The sequence below is a fragment of the Scophthalmus maximus genome, chromosome 5 (assembly GCF_022379125.1).
Source record: "Scophthalmus maximus strain ysfricsl-2021 chromosome 5, ASM2237912v1, whole genome shotgun sequence".
NCBI classification, from domain to species: domain Eukaryota; kingdom Metazoa; phylum Chordata; class Actinopteri; order Pleuronectiformes; family Scophthalmidae; genus Scophthalmus; species Scophthalmus maximus.
In genome coordinates this window covers 4,018,074-4,045,251 of record NC_061519.1, presented here as the reverse complement: position 1 = coordinate 4,045,251, position 27,178 = coordinate 4,018,074, and the positions used below count along the sequence as shown (strand labels likewise).

General features: G+C 41.8%; 1 protein-coding gene across 3 annotated transcripts in view; it reads left to right on the top strand.

Annotated features, from left to right (window-relative positions):
- Positions 1-26,539, top strand: part of trappc9 (trafficking protein particle complex subunit 9) — a 165,841-nt gene extending 139,302 nt beyond the window's left edge. For all 3 annotated transcript variants that reach the window (XM_047332052.1, XM_035634488.2, XM_047332051.1), the window contains 2 exons: positions 24,064-24,287; positions 25,279-26,539. In XM_047332052.1, coding sequence (XP_047188008.1) covers positions 24,064-24,287; positions 25,279-25,458 — 404 coding nt within the window. In that variant the 3' untranslated portion in view covers positions 25,459-26,539. The remainder of the gene's footprint in view (positions 1-24,063; positions 24,288-25,278) is intronic.
- The last annotated feature ends 639 nt before the right edge of the window (positions 26,540-27,178 follow it).

Below are 27,178 nucleotides of genomic sequence, written 5' to 3'. Positions count from 1 at the left end.
CAGGCCTTCCAGTCAGATTTCTCTCACACGTTCACTGAGGATAGAGCAGTCGATTGCATGATCAATCATGCAAGAGATACTGTATGTTTTGATTTAATTCATAGTTTTTCTTGAATAAATTCAAGTTCTTCTGATTATCTAAGTCCAGTTCACGTCAACCGAATTAATCATATCAGTATCTCCGTCAGTGTTCAGAGCTTAATGCTTCAAGGCAGCACAGTCACTGGCGGTGCCAACCTGGTGATATTTTAGTACAGTATGTGAAAGGTTTTCCATGGTCTTCATCTTAGTGCAGTCAAAATTTTACAAGTGGAGAAGTGAGGATGTGTGAAGCTGCTCTTTTGGTCATCAATCATAATCCTGGACATTGTAAAGTGTAATTTAATTTCCGTGATAACCGAAAGTGTGGAGCAAGAGGAAAAGTCTGGATCGGAAAAGTTGTTAGGACTCTGTGCAGATATTATGACTGCCCATTCAATAGCTGTCGAGCTATTTTACTGTCGAGACATCTTTGAGCTGCTGCTGGCACTGAATGAAAGGTTGAGGAAATCCCTAAATTCGTTAGGATTCATCCAATGGAGCCCATGGAATGTCTGTGCAAAATTCAATGCCTACCCTTAGATCCATGCTACTGTACTAGCGTAAGTAAAGTGGCACAGCTTCCACATATAAACAGACTGTCATTGCCTCATCTAGAAAAACCGAAATCCCACTTGAACCCACAATACTCCTACTCGGTCGTGGAGGTGACCACACTTTTATGTTTTCCTAAGCCCCATAAAACCTGACTCCTGACCAAACTCCTTTTCAGTTGGCATTAGAATACGGTTTAACTTGTTTTCAACTGGCATCAAATTGCACTTGGACTTTTGACTCAGTCACAGAGACAGTCCATCACCAGACAAAGGTTTTATTTCCCGTATATTTTCCAGAGAAGAGGAAAACACAATGGGAGTGTTTGGATTCTTGTCTCCTTATTCAGTAGTTATGGCTTTCTTTGCTCTTGATGCTTTGTGTATTTGCCTTTTAAAGCCACAATACCAGAGCTGAAACGAGGCCTACTTTCTCTTTATCTGTATTCAAGGTTCAAGCAACATAAAAATACAGTGATAGTCAGACGCACTGGAAGAGTAATAACAGTTGCTAAGAATGTTCAGTGTGTGATCTCAGGATGTCTGTATATCTATATTCACATTTTGCAGCGTGTCGTTGTCCCAGTAGAGTTTTAAGGTGGTTTGGAGCTACACAGACCGTTAAGTTATGTTTTGTGTTCCGACCGTCTCCGGGAAATCCTCTGTCTGGACCACTTTAAGAGCCGTGTTTCTGTCTCCCCATCTTGACCCTCAAAATAAATCAGCCTCAGTTTATTATTACAGAAATCCATAAATCATTCAGCGAGTTTTGGTAACTTGGTGCCCTCCTTGGCTGTATTTAGAATGCAGAGCTATTTCGGAGACTGCACTTAACACAGCTTGTATTAAGATTAAATAATTCAAGGGAATCAGGGATGAGTGAAAATGGATTGCACCCCGACTGCAGCAGTCGGTGGCTAGCAGGCTGGCAGGATCAGGCTCATGCTGCCACCGATTCAAAAAAAAAAAAAAAAAAAAGGTTGAGGCCTCCTCATTAGACGAGCCAATATTTCGAGAAAATATCCTCTGCATCAAATTGCCAAAAATAAAGCACTGGAGTGCTTTGGACGACGGGTGCTTCATCAACAGGTGGTGCCTGATGCTGTGATCTCGATCCTCATCGGTGACGCAGCCTCTCATCTTCCTCTTAATTATGTCAAACGCAGGCTGCAAACCTGCTCTGCGTAATTACACCTTGGCCGGAAGGCACAGAGATCTCCTCTCATGCCTCCTATAAGTGCACCCTGTATTCACTCCTTAACCAGATCTTGCTAACCTTCTATTGACATTTAGACAATAGAGCTCTGATCCAAGGACGGGGTCAGCAGAGCTCAGCCGGCCTGTTAGAGCCTCCTCAAGCTCCAGCAGCAGCAAGTGTGGTCCTGTTTTTCAAAACGGTACCAATGGACCTTTTGCACTTCAGCACGCATGTTATCAGTGCCACGAATCGACGAGGAAAGCCGTTCTTTGATGACTACAATTACGACATTTGTTCGATAAACAGATTGTGGTAATGTCTATAGAATAAGGAATGAGAAAAGAAGAGTTAAATGTTTTTTAAGAACAGATAGTCAGAGCCAAACCAAGTGCGTAACAAAGACACCTTTTGAAAGAATGTTTATCTATAGTAAGACACGAAAAGCATGTCTTCATAAGCTCTGATGAAAATGCTTAATGTTGAAACGCTTTCTGTGTAGACAAGCCTTAGGCGTAGGGCTGTGGTTTGGTTGAGGTTGAATGAATTTGGTTTGGTCAATAATGAAATGAAAAAAACACATCCTGAAGTTCAAAGTCCCTTTTTTGACCTTGGAAACAGATGCTGAGATTGAAAATCTGAACCAAAGGTCCATTTAGTGGCTTTTCAGGAGCTTTAAATCACACGATGGGATTGCAAACCCAGGAAAATCTACTAAATTAAATTTCCCCACAACCATTTATCACAAATCTGAAACGCATTTCATTTTTTTGTTTGGCCTGACAACCAACCAGCTCTATCAATAAAGCTATACAGTATATTTTTTAACAAATATCTCCTGATTGAACATATAGGGCATGGGATTTTGTCTTAACATTTCCCCTCTGCATGTTTTTACATGGAGGAACAAATAAGCCATTAGAATGGTACAGAAAAATGCAACCAGCCACCATAGGGCAGTCAACATTGAACATAATGAACTTTACAAGTAGCACCTTTGTTGCAAGGCTATTGGATTGGATTGCATTTCATTCTACAGGTGTTCGGCCATTTCCATAACAAACTTCAATCTGCTGTAACACCATTTAAGTCCACGCACAGATGGGAAATAAATAGCCGGATGTTAAGTGGTACTTGAGAGATTAAGATTTATCCCTCTTCTGTTGCGGCAGCACTGTTTTGCATTTATCATTGAGACTATGATCCAGAGAACAGTTTTGATAAATTTTAACCTCAAGGACACAAGGGTCAGCTGCAGCACTGTATAATAAATGGTAAGATTAACCTTGAGAATTATTTATTCATCATCCCACTTTCATCACCCTGCCGGCGGCGTCGCATGGATTTTTGACCAGATTCCTTTCCAGTTTGGCAGCTTTTCAATTCGATTAACGGTGTAACCTCACGTTGAAAATTGAACTTGAATTAAAATTACATTCATGTTGTTGATTCTCTCTCGATTTATACAGTAAATATTAGGTCTAAGCAAACGGGGAAAAGGTTGATATCATATTTAACATAGTGTGTAACATCTGTGTTAGTTAACTTTATAACCTTTAAGATTTCAGTCCCAGTTGATTTGACAACATCGGTGGTAACTGGTGGTAACAGCAACTGCTGTTTAGTAAAATTAAATTTTGGCTGTTTGTTATCAGTAAGCAAACAGCTCTGATACAACTGGTATTACATACCACCCTCCCATGAATACCGTCAGTATGGTACCTTGAGCTGGTATCCAGCACAGGAATGGCCGACTCCACCATTAACATTTACAACTAATATATGGAGACTGGATTACAGAATGTAAATACATGGGATGGATATTGGTGGTAAAATGCAGACTGTGAATCTCATTCTCGAGAAGGACCAATTTATTTTATCAAGAAGACAACGTTTTTACAAGTTCTAGAAATCTGTTTAAAAATCTGGATGTGTCCTGTAAAGCATTGAGGCTGAACACTGCTGTGTGATTCAGTCTGAGAGTCTTATTAACCCACAGACATGGATTACACCCCTGGCTGTCTCTTGATGACCTGCTTGGTGACCTGGAGAGCGATTTTACTCTACTCATCTACTACAGAGATAATTGACAGCCCCTAGCATCCATTATATTTTCTTTTCCTTTTTAAAAATCAAACTTCTTAAACAATAGTAGCCAATTAATGTGAGCAACCTAGCTTAATTTTGTTAAATTTTCTTAATAATTAAAAACTAGAGCAAGAATGATTTATCAGTTGGCCTATAGAATTATGAGCCTATCACAGACATCAGTATCAGAATTTACATTTGCCGACTTCATATTTTATTTTATTTCACAGGATAAACAATGCTGAGAACATGTGCTTTATGCTTTTATCTTACATAAAAAGTTTATGGTTGAATTGTAAAATGCCATAGGATCTTGAAATCGGCATGATTTCAGGAAAGTGCTGCACAAACACACTCTGCACGTGCCTCTTTTTTGTTTTTGTTGATGTTGTTTTTTAACACTTACCTTTGAGATAAGGAAATGCAGCTTGGGTAACAGCTTGTTGAAATATCACCGAATGTAGAAAGGCCTGGGATAGATCTTATTAGAGAATATGTGAGTAATGGAAAGTAAAATGAAAGATTCTGGTGATCGAGCCAACAGTGCTAATGAAGGAACGCTGATTGGAAATGCTCAGATAGAGGATGACGGAGAAGGTCCTGCAGGGTCGGAGATAAAAAAAATAAATGAGAACGAGTGGGAAGAAGGAATCGACGTATACTTGTGAAGACAAACGCGGCGAGCATGTCTCACAATGCTTAATGAGTGGGGATGATGAAGTTGAGAAGTGACAATGGGAGTGCAGCCAGTGGACGGGTACGGAGGCTGACTGAGTGATGCAGACGAGGAGGAAGGAGCGGAAGGGAAGATGCAGACTAGACCGATGGAGGGACTGCTTTTGGACACATGTTTAGTTGGGTGATTGATGGAGATGTTATGCAGTTCAGTGGTGGTTTAATTTGGACGCTATGGACTACTCTGTGTTTTACCCAGGTCTCACAATCATAATAGACAAAGAACTTGTTTAAACATTGAATGTCTTGTCACTGGAGCCTCCCCGTTGTCCCTCTGAAATAAGGACTAGGTAGTAAAGTGAAGGTCAGAATCGGAGAGTTGTCACATGAATAGTCTTATCACATTAATCAAGATATCACAACATTTAAAGTTAGCTATAACGTTTGCTAACTACTAAAATAACTAAGCGGGAAACTTAGTTACAGTAACTTTAACTCAGGTTAGCTCAGCAGCAGAAGAGTTTTGAGGATATTTGATAATCTCATTGTCAAATGTGATATACAGAATCCAACGTGTCCGTTCTTTACTACCAACGGAATCAGTGGAATACTTCATAGATAAATACAGTATGATGACAATGATTTGAAGATAGTGTTGAGAAGAAGAAAAAGAATCCCACTCATCAAGTTGTCATCCCCACAGTTTTTTCAGTAGGACCTACATTCTCCTCATGTGTAGTCACCCAGGACGCTGGCTTGTATTGTCTGTTTGCCGGCTCGCAGTCTTAACATCTGAAATTAAGTGCATTCATCTCCACTGTGGTGAGGAGGGGCGCTAATTAGAGTGTGTCAATGCAACAGTGCAGCCGTTACAAGTGCTGCAGCGACGCATTACTGAAAGATTACAATGTAGACGAGCGCTGGGGCTGAAACCTGGTGCTGTGATTTACCTTACCTCAGAGGATGACATGCACACAAACGTGCAAATAATGATTCATTGCCTCATTTAAAAAGAAAAACAAATCGTAGCAGTCCAGCCTTGTCAAACCGACTCACGTTCATTATTTATTCATACACACACAAACACTAACCCCTTAAGTAGTGTTTCTCATGGTAATGAGCGTTTTGTTTACGAAACGAGATAAAGAATCTCGGCGGATCTGAGTGTATGTGAGTGAGGGGAGGGAGGTGGTAGAGCAGGTTTTAATGAGAAGACTGCGCTTTTGCTACATCAATCCTAGTTGGATCCTTGATACCCCTGCAGGTGACTGAAGCAACTTTCCCAAGACATTGATTTGCATTAATTCGGTGGGGAAATAATAACCTTGCAGGTATCTCTTCTGTCAGTAGTGATTTGCCCCTGCAGTACTGACAGCTCATTACCTCATTCCTGCTTCACACTGATAATTCACGCGTGTCATGCCGCTCTTGTTTCCCCCCCTCAGAATTGTGCTTCATTCATGCGGTTGAATGTTATTCTTCCCGATGAGCCAATTTAGTTTTTGAATGTATGTTGGAATAATACTGAAAGAGACTTATCTTGATTTTCACTAAACAGAAAAGGGCTGTGTCACACAAGCAATTAGAAACTGTATTTAGCATGAACAGTGTTACGACAGTAAACACTAACAATATGTACAGACAAATTCAACTGTCAAACACTACCAATGAGTAGAAGCTATATCTAGTTAATATGCCATACAAGTTCAATGACAAAGATCCAGTTGTGATGCATAAATAAGTATAGTTTATAAAACAATTTCCATGAAGTTTTAAGAGGAGTTACATTGACTAAGAGTTTTTTTTTTTTAAACTGACTTTGATTACCCAAAGTTTGTGAAAGAGAGCAACAGCATATCAAGGAGGGGTTGAGCAAATGTGTGCACACAGCTCTACAGTCATAGACTGTATATAAAAGTGTAGAAATGGAAATTTGAAATAGTTCTGATCAATTAAAAAAATATACTCCATTTGAACCCCTTCACCATTGAGATCTTGGTAAGGTTACAAGAACTCTTGTTCTTGTCATTTCAAATTTAATGAATATAGATTTGTCTGCATTTAAAACCAATTTAAAGGTGGCATATTATGCTCATATTCAGGTTCATACTTTTAATGTGGGTTACCACTTGAAAAGGTTTACATACTCTAATGTTCAGTAAAGGCTTCAGTGGTCTCATACTATCCATTCCTGCACTTCCTCTTCTCACCCTCTGTCTAAAACACCTGGATTTCATTTTGCCCCGCCTCCCGATAAACCCCAGTCTGCTCTGATTGGTCAGCTGGCCCAGTCTGTTGTGATTGGTAAACCGATTTCAAAACGTGTAGGAAATGTCACGCCCCCTTCACCAGAAAAGTGGATATTCTAAGATTGCAAAAAAAAGGCAGGGTGGTCTTTTTTCACAGTTTGTGGGCCGGCAGGCTCCACAGATACACACATTTATGTGCACAAACACTGAAAAAGTGATTTTTGTATAATATGTGATCTTTAAGTTAATTTGAATGAGACTGAATAACAAAGAAGACGCACTGCGGGATTATTAAGGCTGGGAACACTCAAGTAAATTTTTGTTAAAGCATCATAAAAGTATTTTCAAACTAGTTCTACATCATTAATGCCAAAAACCTTGTTCCAGTCCAAGTCCCACAAATCATGAAGAAATGCTTGCTCACAGGAAAAATGCTTACAGTATAGTTTAAGAACAATCGGTGGTCTTTTGGGAGCCTAGCTCCCAACACATATATAACTTCAGCTCTAACACAATGTGTGTGCATATTATTTTGCAAATGTTAGAAATTCCATTTATTCATTAGAACCATTTGTAAAATAAAATTTAAAAAAAATAAATCAAGAAGTGAGGATTTCACTGAGCATTTAAGATTCAGAAGATTTCAGCTATTGTTTAGTTGTCTAAGTTTAAATGAGACAGATAGTTTTTTACTTAAATATGATGCCCATTTTAATTTTACACATAGAGGCTCTTGAGTGCCATGACTTTTTTATATTCGTAGCTGTCGTTCCATTTTTAAGCCTGTTTTAATGTTGGAAAAGGGGGTTGCCATACCAGGTGCACGGTTAAAAAAAAAAAACTCAGATACAACCCACAGGAGCATACAAGCAACAGCTGTACCAGACCCTCATTGTCACAGTAACATTAATCAACACAATTGAGGTTGTGATCACAAATTCCTTAGGTTTAGGTAGAAAAACTACTTAGGTGAGTCTCATTGCTGTACATATTTGCAGTGAAGCATTCCTTGCAGTCGGCTGCACTGCTAATAAATCGGCAAATCCGATACAGTATGCTGGTGAAAAATTTGCAAATCGTAGATACATAATACCATTATAGGCTTATATTTGCAAATAGTTAAGAAAATGAAGTCCAGAATTGCCAAAAGATACAGTATGTGTGTGGTACTTTCAAGAACCGTGTGGCAGGTACATGTCTTCATATCCCTCTTCAACTCTCCTTTCTTTGTTGCATAAACTTTTAGTCTTGGATCTCTTGTCCTTTTTTCGGCAGTTTGGTAAAGTATAAATAGATGATTATAGACTTCACAAGTACCCCAGGGATAATCTGTCTTGGACATAATTGCCACATAAAAGTACCGTGGCCCACAGTGTGTCTGCGTGTCGTAGTCTCTACTCAAAGCAGCAACAGGAACATCGTGCAGCAGCAGATTGTGTGTGGGTGAACAGGCAGGGCTTTGTTGCTGTGCTCCTCTTTCTTTTTTTTTTCTTCTGTTTTTTTTTTACATAAGAAAACGACATTCCCTTTAGAAGGATCCCTTTGGTTCATGCCTGGGAAATCCTCTTCGAGTCACTGCTGCATCTGCGTCATCAGGAGCAATTTTTATGCACCTTTCAACCTCCCACATGATGGCAAGCTTGAAACACAGAGAGGAGGCGGAATGGGAAGCAGAGGTGCTCCCCCTGCCTTGTTTGAGACAGCTCGTAAAGAGAAACATCTCCTTGGCCATAGTTTGATATTTGTTCAACATTTTGAGCTATAACATTTTTAATTATTTTGTGTGGCATTTTTTTTTAGTATGTTAATACAGTGAAGTAAAACTTCTCCTCACACGCATAGTCATTGAAGAACCTATTTTTTCTTAACCTGTTTCAGCCTATATAGTATATGGAACGAGAATCTCTCATAGTAACCATGAACCGATCCTTTCAGAGTTCAATCTGATGAAAACGAATCCTGTCAGTGGAAGTTCCGCCTCATTAAGCAAAGATCAATGCAGATGTCAGCAGAACAACGGCAGCAGTATCCTCTCACTTGTCTTCAGCGGGCTTTAAGTTCAGTGTGGGGGCATGAAGAGCACCACCGTGCCCGCAGTTATCTACACATATTGGAATTTCAGCGTCGAAGGTAGTGGATTCATTTGCATAATTCCAGCTGGAACATATTAAAAGAAGAGGCAGGGAGGCAGAGTAATGAGGCGGGAAAATGGGAGTAAGTGTGCGGCGTGGCATATGACAACACCCATGTTTAGACCTCACTACAGCGAATCTCTCAGGGGAGGCTCACTAATGACTTTGATTTTTTTTTCTGGAGATGAGTCAGAACAGTCACCGCCGCGTCCTACCCCCCCCCACCCCCCTGCCCATAGCGTCTCCACCGCTTGTTGCTGTTGTTGCGGCTTCGGGCATGGAATCGACACGGGCAGGCTATTGTACGGCGGCCTTGTTTGGTTTTCCATTCTTGGAGATTATGTCAGAGGAGGTGGAGGTAGATACTTTACACCATCGAGGGCCATCCCATCCCTGTGAGCAAATATTTGATGGCGATAGAGGCATCGTGCTCCATTTTAACCGCTCTCATGCGACGCACTCCTCGGTGTGTGCAGAATTTTAGTTTGCCCTGCTCCTCATTGTTTGTTTCCAGGCTGCACCACATTGTAGATATTATTCTTACATGGCCAAAACACTCAACTGCCCATTGTTGTGTTAATGCCAGGTGTAACGTGTATGTTTGGTTTGGCGTTTCTAAGTTTACCAGTTTACCCGACGATTTCACACAATGAAATAATTGTTTAGGCTCGTGAATATTGTAAAACTACTTTCCCCTCGTTTAATTAGAGTCAGGACAGTTATGTGTTGTAAGCCTCCCTGTGGACTGCTTGTCAGGCCAGTTGTAGTGCTGTTCTATTTATCAAACCAAATGAGGCCCCACAACTATCTGCAGTCAACTCCTACACCAGTGGGCAAACTAGCACCCAATTAATTCTGATGATATGTTCCAGAAATTGCCATTCAGGAATTTTTTTTTTTTTTTAATCATTCATATTTAATCAGATGTGATGTTCGCAGAGTTGTAATCACACAAGTGACTCAGGACTGCGATACTGTACGTCAAAGAGTTTGATGTTCAGAAGCGCTTTACGAAATGGGATGAAGGAATGGAATCAAAGTGCACGAGGCCGACTGGAGCGATGTTGCTCCCAGTAGAGTTAGAAAAGATACCAGATTAGCATAATGAAGGAAAGGTTATCCCAGGGTAGACCATCATTAGCTTTATATCACTGACACGAATATGTATACAGTAGCTTTAATACACTTACATGTGTCTTTAGGATTGTTCTGGGTGTGTAGCTTTTTATACGCTGGGTATATGTTAAAGCAAAAGTTAGACTTTTTGGGGGAAATTGTCTTAGGCACTCCCAAAGTAAAACGAGATGATTCATTTTTCCTCATGTATTTCTGTTGAATTCAAACAACCTGAAAACCCTTTTTTTCATACAGCTTCTATTGTGACCAATAGATTCCAAGTTACTGCTCATTCTCTGCTCATTTTTTTTGGAGAAATTCCTGTTGGTTTTCCTCTTTCTACGCTCTTCACACTTTGATGAGTGCAGGGCTCGGTTTGAAATAAAAGGTGATGTCACATCAGGGATGGCTGGCGAAATCAGTATTAAACGGGCCGGGGGATAATGGGCGTTATCAGTTCTGCACAACGTACTGGAGAAATTTAGAAAATGGGTGTCCTTTTTCTTATTGCAACATAAAAGTTATCTCACGCACTTTATCCCCCCAACTCCATTTCTGATTAAGGCATCTCTCTGAGATGAATTCAGGATCTCTCTCCCTCATTCTCTCTCTTGCTGTCGGAGCCTGTGCGATGGGGCGGCGGCAGCTGTCTCTCACATTGTGCTGCATCATGGCACACTCGCACAGAGACCCTGCTCTCAGTGACAATGGCAGAGAGAACTAGACATTTCAAAGTGTGGTGACACTCCACCAGAGTCGACGGTGCACAGGCAATCTGTGCAAACGTCAAGTGAAAATTGATGATTAAAAGTCACCATCAGCTAGCTGATTGTCGTGGGCGAGTCCAAAAATCACTCTTCAACTGAATTGTCAGAAATCCACAGCACTGTGCGGTTTGCCCATTTTGCCAGACCACAGTCGATCAAACAACTCCTACAAAATCCTGATGAAGTAGTTTAGCTAATTGTATTTTTCCTCCCCGTCCATTAGCTGTCGCTTTTGTGTCTGTGCAGAAAAGAAATCCTGGTATTCGGCTCAGCCCCTGGATCTGTAAATCGAAAAAAACAAAAAATGGTGCGGACAGCACCACACAACACTGTGCGTGCAGTCTGTGAACATCACTCGTCAACACGTGCTAGTGGGTGGCGCTGCAACGCCGCGGTTTTGGCATAGTGGTCAGTACGTACGTCGATTTCACATGCCCGAGGTCGCGGGTAGGCGTCCCGGACAGAGCAGTAAAATCACAACAACGAGAGAAACCAGCTTTCTCCAACATCGATTACTGCCCCCTTAATGCACGTATATGATGACAGGGTCAGTGTGACAGCGAATGACTTATGTCCCAACATTTCAAACTATATTTGTAAAAGGCCGTCTGTGCGTGAATGAGAATGTGGGGATTTTATTTCATGTCTATGAGCGAACAGTCACGACTCTCCACCGACTTCAAATCAATTATCGAAGTCATTGCTTTATCAGCCGACACTTTCTGGAGTCGCTCTGTTGACAATACACGGATGACTGACTTGATGGACTGTGACAGTGGCCAGAGTCAATACAAGTATAACTTTGTAATTACATTTTTGTTTGTGGCCCTCCACCCAATCTGCTTGCTTTCAAAGCTGTGAGAGTAAATAGTTCTGAAACAGATAACGTGCCCTTATTTTGTGGAAATCACCTTGGCTAGAGTTTGTTTTTCTACTATACACGGGTCAAATGAGGTGATTAGAGAGCAGGTATAACATCGTCTGCATTGTTACGTGGTCACTGACCGTGAGAATAGTTGTTCTGGTTGTGTTCAGATTGTACTGAATTATCTGATAAGATTTATTGCAGCAGCGCTTTTCTTTTTTCCTTCTTGAACACTCAAGCTATCGATGTCTGCCGGGGGAAGATAGCCCTAATTATTTTCCATCCATATGTGATTAGCAGAGATTTGCCTTTAAATGCTCAGTATGGGGCCTGTTTCTCTCGTGCAGCGCAGCTCAGACACGGACCGATAGCTCCAGACTCGCTCCACGAGCTCGCGGCTGAGCTCTGTGAGAACGTGGGTGCATGAAATGAAGTCTTTTACTCGTTACTGGTCCTCTGCAGCGTTCCATTTTTTTACAATATGCTTTGTCACATTCAGCAGAAAAATTTGGGAGTGTATTGTAGGGAATGTCAAAAAGTCTGGACTCACTATTGTAGCCATTCATCACATAAATACAGAGCTACAAATTTGGCCAATGTTGTCTTCAAAGTAATGAGATTGTTGTCCCTCCAGCAGGCATTTGCATCCGTGAGCTTTATGTACTTTAATAGTCATTCATTTTTTGACATGAGGTCACAAATGAAGAGGGGTTTTATTTTGCTGTTGTTTAATTGAGGCGGTCAATTACATTTTTGAAAGTAGAAGAATGGTATCGTTGCAGTTTTATTGCTGTTTGGTTACAGGTGAATGTGTGGGAGGGGAAACAAGAGGAGAAAGAATGCCAAAAGCCATCGCTCATATTCTGCTGATGTGTAATGTTTACTAAGAAGATATGCAGAGAAGGGAATAAGAATTCTTGATGTAATAGCACTCCCAAAACAATAAATCCACAGGATTAAAGCTCCTCACGGCTGTATTTTTCTGTAAAGAAAAAAAAGCACAGGAGTTTCGCTGCAGTTTCAAGGTATGTACCTGCAGAGAGGAAGGCCTCCACTTCCTGCTGTATGAGATTTCAGAGTCCAGCATTGGTAAGTCATTTGGTCCAGGCTGAGATATCTTAATAACTATTGGATGGACGACCATTCATAGTCCCCAAATGATGAAATAATGACCTTGTTGATTCCTAACTTTTCAGGATTATCACATTGCTGTTCCCTTCTGGTTGAATTGTAATAATTTATGACCAAATATCTGCAAAAGTAATGACATCTTCATCCTCCGCTGTGTAAATTCGTGCCTACCTGATTTCTGAATCCATTTTTGTTTTCTATCAAATGTTTAAGACCGAGGGTGAAAAGAGGCATTGATACAAATAATGTGTATTTTTTATAATGTTTATAAAAGTATTTATGAAGTTCACAGTATTTTGTGTTTATAAAGTTTCCTTTTTTTTCTTTCAGAACAAATTGCTATTTTTAGTCCATGACATATGATGCTCTCGCGCTGAATGGAGTTGTCCCTGTTCTCACATAAGTACTGTACATAAGTACTGTCCATAGCAATACTATTGAACCTTTAAGCTCCTATAAACGCCATGGATACTGATGTTGTTGAGTTAAAATAGTGACAATCCCAACATCATTTTGCAGCCTGACTCTTCTGTGATGTTACCTAAATGAGTATTGTGTTTTCAATCAAATGTATTTCTTTCACGATGGAGCAGACATCGATTTAAACCTGCAGTGGACTGTATTGGTTTCCTTAACATCCAACCACATCTCTTGTAGCACGATGCGATAAGATTACCTCTGTTCCCCTGTTGCCTGTAATGGATGCGTGAGTAAAGCTTTAGTTTATCAGCACGTTGATAAGAATGTGTGTTGGTCCACGGGCATAACTCTTCGACAGTATTTGTAATGTGTTGTCTGGATTGGGATTTGTTTGGTGTTACTGACAGTTAAGTTGTTGCACATTTAGTAAAAAGAAAATAGTTTTGACTGCAGTTCGCACTTTGGTTGCGTCAATGCTGCTGCGGAGTCCTGTCGGCGGATTCCTGCATCTCCTCGTGTCTAGGTCGTGATTTCACTCGGTGTTTGAATGTGACGTAGAGGTCACGCCACAAGAGTCGCAGGTCACACCACACTCTGCTTTGGCCACAGTTAAAATCTGGCAGCGGGTCAAGAACATTGTGACTTTGCGTTTCACAAAAAGAAGGGAAAGAGAGACCACTAGCAAGTAGACAAGAGGATGATGCAGTGTCTATGAACGGATGTGAGGTCACCTTGTGAATGGGAAGGAATGGAGTTATACTGAGAAAAGATACTGTTCTTGTGTTCAAATACACAAGTTCAGTACAGGACTCTGCATTCGAGATCAAACCCCATCATCTCTTCTGCTCCGGCAGCTATCGAGTCCAAGTCAAGCTCATCAGCTCATGCAAATGAAGTTCTAGTAAATGTTTGAGTTGGACTCTGGGAATTATCCAACAATCCATCCGCTGATTGATTTTCTACAAATGGCTTTTTGCACCAGTCCAGTGACACGTTTACTGCAGAGATTATAATACGGATATAAAAGTCTCTCCTCGGTTTCAGACAGAATATTCACAGATTAAAATATAATTCCGTAAATAGTCAGATTGAAGAGTGAGGCTTAATGAAGCCACAGGCTGAGACTGCTATCGCAGCACGGGGCCATTAGAGTGAAATGGCATCCATCCAACACACCAGTGCTCCCCACACGTATTGATCTCTTCTATTGTGGGAATTTGCTAAGTAGACGTTGTTCTATACAAGATACTAGACCTACGGTGGTATTTCTTTCTGAGCAGCCACACTTACACAAAATGCTTGAGGCGATGTCCAGGATCCAAGGTTTGTCAAAGAATAAACTATGTGGCTGTAACATGCTGCATTGCATCTTTTTCTTCATTACTGCAAACATTTCCTTTCTTTCTTCACTATTATATGGAGGCAGATAATATATAAAGGTTTGCCTGAATGCGGATAAAATGTTGACCACATGACATTAAAATGCTTCCAGTTCAGAGGCAGATAGGCAATAGGAAATATTGACTAATTGGGTACTTTATTACACACAAGTGCTCATTGAACAGCATGATACTCTGGGTTATGTGATTGCATGTTTGAATCTTGTAGACATGTTTAAGATGGGTCACTCAGTGTTGGAATAAACATTAGAATGTGCGCGATGGATGCTTTAAAAGTAGCCTGACATGGTGTGAGTGTTGGTGCCTCCAGCCGCACTACAGGTGCCAGAGGTTACAGACTGTGGACTTGGAAGCAAGGGACAGGAAAAGACTTTGTTGGTGAGAGAAGTCATAGTAATATACTCGAAACGTACTTAGGTCAGAGTTTTGGAAAGATTGAAATGAAATTTGGTCCAGAAATGTGAACGATATCAGACACCCCATGCTACCAAACTACTCAATGTAGTCGTATGCACTCGCTGCTGACACCCTGCTTAGCAACCATACGTCGACCCTGTCATGTACTTCATCAAATGTGTCTAATGTGAGAACACAATGAGCCGTTATTGGCTTCCAAAGTGTTTGTGATGTCACGATATCTGCTCGTATGGAGTGTGCACATGGTAAACTGTGATTTATGTTGAGCGCACAGGAACTTCCCCACTTCAACAGAGGACTCTGAAAAGCTATTTAATGTTAGACTCTATGAAGGTCAAGAGGTAGAGAGGGTCATCCGTTAACCAGAAGGTTCGATCCCCGGCTCCTCCGCTACAAATGCCCTTGGGCAAAACACTTGACCCCAAATTGCCCCTGACGGCTGTGCCGACAGTGTATTAATGATGTTTGATGGAAAAGGTGGCGCTGAATGTGTGTGAGATATATAAATGCATATGTCTCTTTGCTGTAAAATTAATTAAAGGTAAACATAAACAGATTAGATACAATGTGATGTTTGGCTCTTATCACATTTTATTAATACAGTGCTTTTTGCCCAAAAGAAGGACACAGCACTCCACAACTCTAAACTTTATTTCTGTCGTGACAAGTAGTGATTTTATTTAACTCTGACGGCATCAAACCTTGGACGCCTCCTGCTGGGCGTCAACAGTCAAGGCCGGTTCGGCCTTCGTTTACCTCCTCAGGTATGGTTGAAGCAAAGTACTCAGTAGTTTTTATCATGTTGTGTTTACAATTTAGTGTCTCGCCCAGACAACTTTACACAATTCTAAACTGTTTCTCCTTGTGTACATTGTGAAGGTGGCCTGCCCTGGCCAGACAAATACTCAAATTTATATTAGTCTGGGACGTCTCCGTTCATTTCCGATTTTGACGTCTGTTGAGCGACACGAAAACGTTGACAGACTGGAGCAGAGAGGACATGTCTGTGATGATGTTTCCACAATGTTTGTGAACCGGTGTTGTGGGAGAAATGTGAAAATATCGGCTACTTTAAGTCAAAAGTCAATTCCGTCCGCGTTGTGGTATAAAGCCCGCCCATTATCAGATAATCGGTTGTGATTGGACCAGCAAGTTTTCTGCCGTGGGGGAAGTTGAAAGTTGGTGTGCTTGTTAGATTGGCAGTTTATTGAAAGCGTGTGACAGCCCACAGGTGGTGGCAGCTCGCAGCACATCTCAGAGAGCAATGTTTATTGGCCTCCTCTACAGTGATCATTAAAATTAAGTTTAGGATTGGAAATGAGAGCAATTTCGACGGGGAGAGCCAACCCTCGCCCCATATATATGGTCATTGTGTCAGCTTATATTTGTATTCATTCATTATGTTTCTATCTCACTTGTACGAGAGGCTCTTCAGATCTATTGTGATTCTCGAGAGTGCACTCCTATTCCCACTCGTCGTAGTCTGACATGTCACAATAAGTCGCATTGTTAAACGTCTCAATAAGTGTGTGTAAGCATCTTAACCTCTGTATCCTCTCGCTGTTTTAAAGAAAAAAAAACCTGTTTTTTGTGCAGCTGGAATTGAAGGATAAGAAAGGGATACCTTGGGCGCCGCCGCGCAAACAGTCGAGCCAGCCGAGTAAACGGAGGAAAATTGACCGATCGGATGAAGGGTGAAAGAAGGAGAGAGAGGACTGTTTTATTTTGAGTCGACACAAGTCACCATGTGGGGAATGGAAGTGGTGTTGAATGTTTTGGATGAGTCCCGCTGTTGCTCCGGTGGCCTCGGTGCTTACGGAGACGCGGTGAGAGTACGTACAGGCTGAGATCGGCTCGGTTAGGTGTCCTGTGTGGAGACCAGCCGGTATCAGTCTTATCCCCCCAGCCACAGGCTGCTGCACACTGCTGTTTGAAATCACAGCAGCCGAGCCATTCTGTTTGTTTGGGATGAAGCCTTTTTTAAATACGTCCCCCCTAACAGTGAAATAATTACACACATTGTTGGATTTAGAAGAGAGACACAGATCTGGACAGCGATTACTCAGTACCTGTAGAACTGGGGTGGGGGGGAACCTTTGACCAAACAGGGGCCAGTACAGTATTCGTAACATCACTTCACGTTCGGAGCTTTGCAAACGTTGCATATTCAGATGTCACAGGAGACTTTTGTCCTTAGAAGTGAAATTCAAAGTGCTGGCCCTTTACACTTGGCACGGCTTAAATATTGCATCAAATGATCTCACATTTGAAAGCAGAGAGCTGAACGGCTGGTTGGGACCTTGGAGCTGCAACCGCGCTACCCCCCCCCCCCCCCCCCCCGAATGTGGTTTCAGCTTCTCAGTTATTAGCTCGGTCACCGCAAAACTTCCTCGCATACTGTAATATTTTCTCCCTGGCAGAGTATGATCCTGTGAAAGCTCCCTGTCCGGTACACAAACTCCACCGGAGAGCTGTGGATTTATCCGAGCTCCTTTGTCTTTATAACTCATTCTGTTCCGTATTTTAAGCTGTGATGATGCTTGAGATCGGCCCTTTTCATCACAACAAGCGCATCCTTTCAAACTAGTTTCTCCTTAACATCAACAAAGAGTTTCTCCATTTATATTTTAAAGCTCCACATTATGCATCTACTTCTTTTCTTGACTGAATGCTGAATTTGCATGTTTTTTCACCCTGAAGGATGTTAGTTTACTATTTTATGTTATTGTCTTTTAGTGCAAAAAAAATAATTGTTGTAAAGTTTTATTTTATTACTTTTTTATTCATTTCATGAGGATGTTTTTTTTTTGTGTTTATGAATTGTCTTGTGGGCCCCAAACAGGCCTGAGGCTGGACATTCCCCATCAATGGGAGGAGTTTTTAAGGAAGGTTGAATTAAATTGTTTTTATTATATTTTCATTTATTATACATTGTACCTCACTATCTATCCGACTGCGTATGTTGCAGTTGAGTTCGACAACATCTAGAAGTGTTGCCGGCTTCTTTTTAGTCAGAACGGATGGAATCTTTAAACATCGGTCGAAGGGAAAGACAACAGATATCAAGTGAGTGGTTGTTATGGGGATAATTATAAAGGGGGCAGATGGCTTCGGGGGATATTGGAGGCTGGCAGGTTATTTTTAGAATTACTGCAGCACACCTCAACCTTTTAAGGCACATCTCTCTGGCTCCATCGGAGCATTCATCAATGGCCCTGCCTGGCTTGCGGCCGCTGGCCAGGATGAGCTGTTAAGCCCTGATGACCTGCTCACCCGGGCCAGAGCACAGCTCTTTGTTAATGTTCATCCTGGAGGAAAAGAGGCTGCCGGTGAAGTACAGTGAACTCCTCTCAATGGAAATGTTTCATTCTATAATATCATTTTTTATGTGCTCTTGATTCACCAGTAAAATGCAGAAAATACATTTATATTTGTAACCAAATTAAAACCAGCTCCGTCATCACTGTGCTTTGTAAGCCGGCCATCTCTGTCCGATTGAGTCATTGTTATATTTTCATTCATAAAGCCAATCTGGGTAAACTACCCCTCACACTTGTATCTCTTCAAATATTCTTTGCTGAACTGCTAAAGGAATTTCAAAGTGATGAAACTGATAATTGCTTTTGTCTGCTGTTAGCCGACTTTTAGCGGATTTCAGTGAATATATCAGTTTATAATTTATAATAATGATAAGCAGGATTGCAAAATGGGACTTGGGCGATCTCCAGCAATTTTCATCTTATTTTTATATTTCTTTCTGTAGTGAGATGGCATTTTTCATCAGTTTCTCAGGTAATAATGTGACATATCTATGGTGTTGCTAGTTTGTACAATTTGGCGCAAATCTAAATAGTTTCCTTTTTCCTTTTATGTTACTATCGTTAGAGCAAAACTATAGTGTGTTGGATTGTTTGGCTTTGGCAGAGGTTTGCACTCCAATGTGTCGTTTTACTTTTTAATGAGGTAAATCTGTTGACATATTTTTTTCTTTTCTTTTTGACGCATCAGAATTTCTATCTTTTTGATATTCACTGTTTGAATATTAAGCTTTTTTCCCCTTTTCTTTGAGGCTTTTTCTTGTTTGCTCTTTTCCTTATTCAATGCTTCTGTCTATACTCAAAAGAATCATGCTTCCTTTTCCCTTTTTTCAGGAATTGTACTGAGATATAAATACCTGATGTCTTTTCATAATTCGTTTTGAACTTAGTAGCAGACCTAAAATTTCTTAATTTTATGTAAAAGCTGTCACGAAGAATTACCACATCATTCATCTGATGTGCCATTAAGTTATGCAACAGTATTTTCTGTTACACCATATAAAAGCAACGTGCCTTTTCAAAAATCTTTACTTCTCAAACATGCGTGACATTCTGATGTAAACAGTTTCTCCCGCAGAGTAACATCCGGCGTCGTTTGATGAGCTTTAACTTTACATACTTCAAAAATGTGTCATGTCAGATACAGTGTAGCGGAACTTGACATCTATATTTGTTTGTGGCTGATTTGTCCGCTTCCCCCTCTTATTGCACAATATTTGTGAGTGAGCCTTAATGAGCTGACACGCGGCATAATCTTGTAAGCACTGGCAAATCTACGAGTGTCGGTCATCATCTTTATCTCCACCTGCACTCCCGCTTTACGAGTGACAGCCGAGCGGTGAGGGGCGGAGCGGCTTGTTTAATCTGAGTGGTAGTTTGATCTGTGGCTTTCATACTCATCCAGGGGGAGGTGTCATCTCTCTTCCCTCTCCCTCCCTCTCTCTCTCTCTCCTGGTTGCTGTGGCGACGCCTGCTGCAGCGCTTTGCCTCTGCAGACTTCAACAGCAGCAGCAGGAGCATCTTTGCAGAGCTTTGTGTGTGTGTGTGTGTGTGTGTGTGTGTGTGTGTGTGTGTGTGTGTGTGTGTGTGTGTGTGTGTGTGTGTGTGTGTGTGTGTGTGTGTGTGTGTGTGTGTGTGTGTGTGTGTGTGTGTGTGTGTGTGTGTGTGTGTGTGTGTGTGTGTGTGTGTGTGTGTGTCCTGACATAAATGCCCAGCACACGTGTTATGTAACATGCTGTCAGTCATGTAGATGCCCGTTACCACGGTCAGGAAATTGACAAACAGATTAATACCTCTCATTTCTCTGAATTCATTAATGAAACTGTCACAGTAAACCAGTGCAATAGAACTGAAACTCCCAAGTCACTTCTGAGTACCACACACTGCTTTACACACACACACACACACACATCGTGTGGTGTACCTGTTGCTCGTGCTGCTACTTGTTGGAGCAGTTTTTTGTTTCGCTGCAGTGATACTTCTCCCTCCATATCCTCATCCTCCATCCTGCTGATATTTACCTCCCTTCAACGTTTTGCGACCAGTTTTATTACATCAATTCCTCTGGTTGTCCAAACTGCTTCTCCACAGCTCACTTGCCTCTTCATTTTCTCGTCTCCTCTCCTCTCCCTCGTCCCTCATCCCTCCAGCTAATATCGTCATCAGGCTGGGAAGAATCCCCTGGCTCTCATGTCGTTGCTAAAGCCTCTGACAACAGTGTTCCTTTCAAAAAAAATGTGCAGCAAGGACTTAGTATCTTGTGTTCTGAAAAAAAAGGATTGTTTTTAATTGCTATTTTCAAATTGCAGTTTTGATCATGAGTGGCATAATTAAAAGTGTCGTTACGAGGTAACAAGTGACAGCTCATTTAACAGCTTCAATTACAAAACTGTCAGCGGCAAATGTACCCAGCTGTCATTCACTAGTTATATTTATTTTAGGATTTCATTTTTTAAATTTAAAAAGCAATGCCTGGGCATTAATCTGAGTGACCGCATCACCTTAAGTTAGCAGAAGGCTGACGAGTAGCCCGACAATTGTCAAGCATATATCGCAGACAGGTGAACACAGTTCTTGGAAACAAAGTAAAACTTTAAAACATATCATACGGAATCATAGTTTTAAGAATACAACACCAGATACACAAATCAATAAATCCAAGGTTCTCAATGTTGAAATTATATTTGAATTTCACTGAGGAATGTCAAATTTCGCTCTTTCTTAGATCGACATTGCATTCATACAGGAACAGGTTATGTTAGCAAAGTGTCTTGCAAATGCTTTGTGTACCACAGACATTCAGTTGGAATCACATAAAGTAATCACAGTTTAAATAGCAATTGTGATCAGAAAAATCTCAATTCGATATTTTGCTTAGTTTGTTCCGCCCCCCCTCCAACCTCTCGGGAGATGTGACCTGTGCATATCCAACCTCTGCGGAAGCTGCATTCTTTGACATACCTACTCAACAGAAGGCCGTGGCGGTGAAGTAAAGACACCGCAGCACCCTGCTCTGCACAACAGCAAACAAACAGCAGATGCTTTTAGAAAAGCAGCGTTTTGTCTTGACCTTTCAAGTCTTCTCTGGGGAGATGCAGATGTTTGCTGAGATCCCCTTGGGAACCACGGCCAGGAACCTTTATCTCTCTATTCTTGGTTAGTGCGTCCGAGGTTGCTTGTTTTAAAGTAATGGATAAGTAGTCTTACATCATTTCATGTGCTAATTTTCCACAACTGTGACAAAATCCCTTTTTTTATAATAACAAGTCATTTTTAGCACAGTTGCAGTTGTACTTATTGGAGCAGGTCACCTTCTCTTCCCACAGCTTGTCGTTCTTTGCACTTGTTGGTCATCTGTATCAGTTGATTGCCTCCGTGCTGAAACACAATCCAGGAAAAGCAGAGTAGAGAAAGTCTGTGGCAAGTGTTCAGGCTGTGGGCGTGTGTGTGTGCATGTGTGTGTGTGTGTGTGTGTGCGTGTGTTTGTGTGTGTGTGTGTGACTGAGCTGCACGTGTGTGGGAGTACAGACTTACCATCCCTCTTTTGTTCGCTTTAATGTGAAATAATTTATTTACAGTTTTAGAGCCAAAGTAGGCTAACTATAATTTGCACATCTCCTAGCAACAAGACTTTGAACAAACTAAATATAACTACTTACCAAGGTGCCACTATACTCACTATAGGCTCAGTGCTACTGGCTTTGAGATGTTATATGCGTGAATGTGCACGAGTGACTACAATACACCATCAAAAGAGGTCTCTTACAGCTGCAAGAGGTAGTTGAATGACAACATATCAACTAGATTTCAATAACAACACCTACAGTTTAGGAAAACCCTGATTATTCCTGTAGCCACATGGCAAACCCATCTTTCTTTACCCTCCTGCATTCGGTAAAAAAAACAAAAACAGTTGCGAGTAAAACGATGCCTTTCAAGCTTCTGTTAAGTGATCTCAAGTACTGGGTAAAGCAAAGTGGCTATCAGACCAGTGTTATCCAGACACGTTGTTTATTCAAGTGTGTGGCTAAAAGCAGGTTTACAGCAACGCGAGACCTCTCGTGCTCCTCGGATTGACATGCAGTCTTCATCTGGATGTCTATTCTGAAAAAAGGGAAAGCACGTCGTTGCGAGGCCTAATTTCCCGCAGATTGCATTAGAATGCTCGCACATTAGTCGGAGCACATCTGGAGGTAATTGGATTCACATTGTAATTGCATTTTAAGGCAGGTGTAAATGCAGTAATAGCCGTGCTAATAATCTGCCCGCTAATATGCTAAATTGCAAAACATCTGCTCGTAATTTACTCGTCCAAAGGAAGCTGAAACTTCCACTGAGATTCAGTCTCGTCTTTGACCGATTTTGTCCCTCTCCATTTGGAATTCCTTGCTCCCCTCATACAAGTGCAACCGTCTCTGAGCATTCTTTTCTGATGGTTTCAGTGTATCAAATTCCACGCGCATCAAGAATAATCCAGCAAGATCTGAAAAATCTCAAATAATCGGCAAGTAGTAATGGGCACAGATACTACAAAGTATTAAGGCACTACAACGTGTCATATAGAGATACTGTACTATACACTGCGTTGGCCTTCACGTGAAAACACAAGAGTTCCTTTCTGGAGTCGGTACTTGCTTCGTTAGTTCTGGGCTACTGATGAACCATGGTGACGCAACATGGCGGACTCATAATAATATATGACATAATGATGAATATTGTATTCCATTTCTGCCAATAGATCTCTCTAAGTCTTTAAAAAGAGACTTGGAGCTGAATGTCGCCCTTCTGTTGCTCCAGCCTCCCCACATCTACCATAGGACCCCCCCCCCCCCCCCCCCCCCCCCCCCCCATCAGGCTGTCACGCTCAGCCACTGTGATTCACAGTGTTCATCACAGCCGCAGGCGTGACACTAGAAAGTGCATGACAAACTGGTCTGTGTGTGTGTGTGTGTGTGTCTGTCCGTGTGCCACTGTTATTCTCTGAGGAGTCATTATTTGTGTGATCTCTTCGAGGGCCCCTCGATCCCGCGTGTTTGGAGTCCGTCCTCGCCTCAGCCTGCGTACGGGAGCGCAGTTCACTGAGCCTGTTGTTCCAAGCAAATCACCATGCCTCCCTCTGCACCTTAGCCAAATAGGTGGCACGTCAGGAGTGACTGGCCTCCCATTAGCAGAATTGAATTGCACTCGCTCTGTGTTTCTTGGTTGGTCGTGACAGGAGGGGTGGGGGTGGGAGTAAAGTGTACTTCAGGGTGGCCTGTGTCGAGGGTACAGTGGGATTGTTCTAACAATCTCATTCGTCCCGTCTTGACAGAAATAAGTCATGCATGAGATTAACAGGAGAAAATTCAGTTTAATACCCACAGCTCCGGTCCTCGTCACCGATGTCAATGAAATGCATTTGAAGACAAACAAAGCCTATTGATCGTCCACCAGAAACCGTTTGATAGGCCGTTAATGGTCTGGTCGGGTTTTGATGAATACAAATGAGGAGGAGATTGGAGGGGAATCCTGTGAATGACCGTCCACCAGATTTGAATGTCGGTTTGAAAGGTCTTCATTCTCGTCTCTGCCAGATCCCTCAGTTCCATTTCTGTACAAAATATAAGAGAAAAGAGCCGCCGCCCACAGTTCTGCTAATCCTGCTTGTCTTTTTCCCCAGATGTGCTGGTGAATGGGAAGCCGAGTGACTGCGATGTCATTGCCGACTGTAAAGTGGGTGACTCTGTGACCCTGGAAGTAAAGCTGACTAATATGAGCAAGAGCTCAGTGGGACCCCTGGCTCTGACTGTGGTGCCCTATCAAGACTTCCAAAATGGAGTCCAAAACTACGACCTGGAGGACGCTGTCACCTTCATCGGCTCCAACACCTTCTGCATTGACACGGTCAGTAGGGGCTAGAGAATAGTGACGAAATTCCACACAGTTATGTCACATTTTGCTGAATGCTTCAGATTGTCGTAGGATTAAATTTAAGTTAGTCCTAAAATTACACACTATTGTGTAATTAACCATTTATTACATGTTAATATTCTGTTTGTGAAAGTATAGTGTTGCCTCAACATTACCACCAGCACTAATAATAACAGAAGTTGTAGTTTAACCAGTTTAACCAAAATATGTATATTCAATATTATTGATCGTGTTTCGTGTACTTTTTTTCGAAGTTTATATTTTCTAAAAGCATAAAAAATTATGTTTTGCATAAAAGCAAAACAATTCAAATATTTGCTTCATGTTATTTGTTTTAATTTACTAAAAAACACGTTAACCTTTTGTAGAATTGCGGCACACACCATAACATGCACATTAACATACTATACATTAGGGAACAGTCAGGCAGATTTGACTTTTGCTTTGATGGATTACATAACTCAAACATGATCCAACTCACTGAGTTGAAATGAAGAGAAGCCAGCCGCTGTCTGGCAAACTAGAAAAACATTTTGAAAAATCTACAGCAGAGTGGGTTTAGCGTAATAGGCTAAACCCACAAAAAAAACACACCAGTAGGTCCTTTAAAGGTCAAAGCAGAAATCGTTTAATGACAGGAACCCTTTTAAGTAAAAAATACAATAAGATAAAGCATCACTCTCTTGTACTAGCTGAAAGGAATTGAAAAAAAGATATACGATGCCTGAACAAAGAACTGATAGTGTAAAATGCAGATGACGGCATGAATGGATTCCGGATTTTTCTAAATGTTAAAGCTGCATAATTATTGGAATTGTTCTTCGGTGAAGGTGGAAACACTGCATTTGTCTGTAACTGCTCTCCTGCTGTCTTCACTCTGGCTGCGTGTGCCAGCTATATCATGAAACTATCGGATGGTGGCTGCTAATTTTTTTGTCTGTCTGTGTCTCTTTTCCATCACCAGGTTAAACCCAAAGAAAGCGCCGTCTGTGAGGGAGCCCTGCTCTTCCTCTACACCGGAGATTTCTACCTAAACATCAAGTTCCAGGATGACAGTGCTGGACGAGAGCTTCCCTTGGCCTGGTTCACTCTGCCCAGTGTCCACATTAGAGCTCTGGACATCCCGCTGCAAGCCGGGGCCTAGGGTCCCCATGAACTGCAGCATTGTGGGCCTGGGTGAAGGAGGGATGGTTCTGTTGTTAATGTCTGTAAATACAATATCCATATGAGTTGAGTCACTTGTAAATATCTTTTGGTTGAAGGTTACAGCATATCAACATGACTTCTGCCTTGGAAGATTCGAATTCTTTGTTTGCAGGTCACGAAAAAGCTCACAGGTGTGGGTCAGAAAAGACCCTGAAGCGAAGCTTAGATCAAATGCTCCTCGGCTTCGCCACTTTACCGCATGAGTGTACAGGGACGAGAGAAACGAGGCCAGAGACTGAAGGAAAGGGACAGAGCTGGAGTTCCTGGTGAGCTAAACATGAGCTCACACAAACACTTCCACACAACACTGCTCTGTGCGTTTCAAGCTCAAGTAACAATGCCTGCGCTGTTAGTAGTTGGCTGTGGGGGGCGAATAAAGACCAACCACATGAACAGTTTAGCAGTCGCTGTCTAATTCTTTTTGGTTTTTTTCAACTCAGCCATGGCTCTGTAAATCGCAAAACAAGAAAATGGTGCGGACCGCACCACACCACAATGCGAGTGCAGTTTGTGAACATCACTCTTTGACACCTTAACAGACGTGCTTGCAGGTAGAAACTCCGCGGTTTTGACCTAGCGGTTAGTGCGTCGCGTCCCGGACTGAGCAGTAAAATCACAACAAAGAGAGATCCAAGCTTTCTCCAAAAATTGCATACTGCCCCTTTAACAGGTACTTTGCAAAATTATAGCCAGTAAGCTAGCTTGGCTCCTGTAGCAGCGACCTGTCACCAGCAAACTAACTAAACTACCCGTTTTCAAAAAGAGACACAACTAGCCACTACGTCGCTGAGCTTCCAGCAGCAAATATTTCACAAGGACGTCCAAGAACACTGGGAATGTGATCAGCCAGAACTGGTTTGTGTACTCCACATATCAATTCATTTATTTGTACTGCTTTTAAGACCTTTTCTTTTGCCTCTGTGCCACCACACTAGAACATTTCTCAATTTGACTCTCTCAGACCAGCCACATCATTGTGTGCGACAATATAATTGTTGTAAATAAATATGAAAAGGAGACCGGCCTTGTTCATTTTGACATTATTCCAGCGTTCACCTTGTCTTCGTTCAAGCCGTAATAGCGCTGCGATTGTCTTCATTTTCTGCCTACTGATATGACATTTATCCCCTCCAGCATTTTGGGAACCTCAAGCCTGACCTTCGAATGCTTCAAGATCCATAAACATTGGTCAGATGGGCAAAAAAGCTGCAGACTAATAACCATTCTTATTGTATTTATACAGGGAAAGGTTACTGAGCAAAATGCTGCTGTCCACTGGTACCTCGCAGTTTATTGTCCCAGCTGGAAATATCAACAACTGGATCATCGTCTGTATCTTTACAGTCCTCAGCATTGTTCATATCTTGTGTGCGCTGGGAGTGAACCCGTACACCCACAGCACTGTTGATGCACTGTACGTGAAGGCAATACTCATTTTTGTGAGTCCATCTGGGAACCTGACTCAGCCGTCCTCCAGTAACAGTCCGGCTTCTCCAGCCTTGTTAGGTCGCCCACCGGCCTCAGCATACTACAGCATGTGTGGTGTAAACCCTCACTCCAGGCCCCCCCCGCCCCCTCACTGCTGGACCAAATGTGAAGTGGGAGAACAAGGAGATGCTAAAGGAAGAGAAGCCCTGTTGAATGACAATTATTTACTT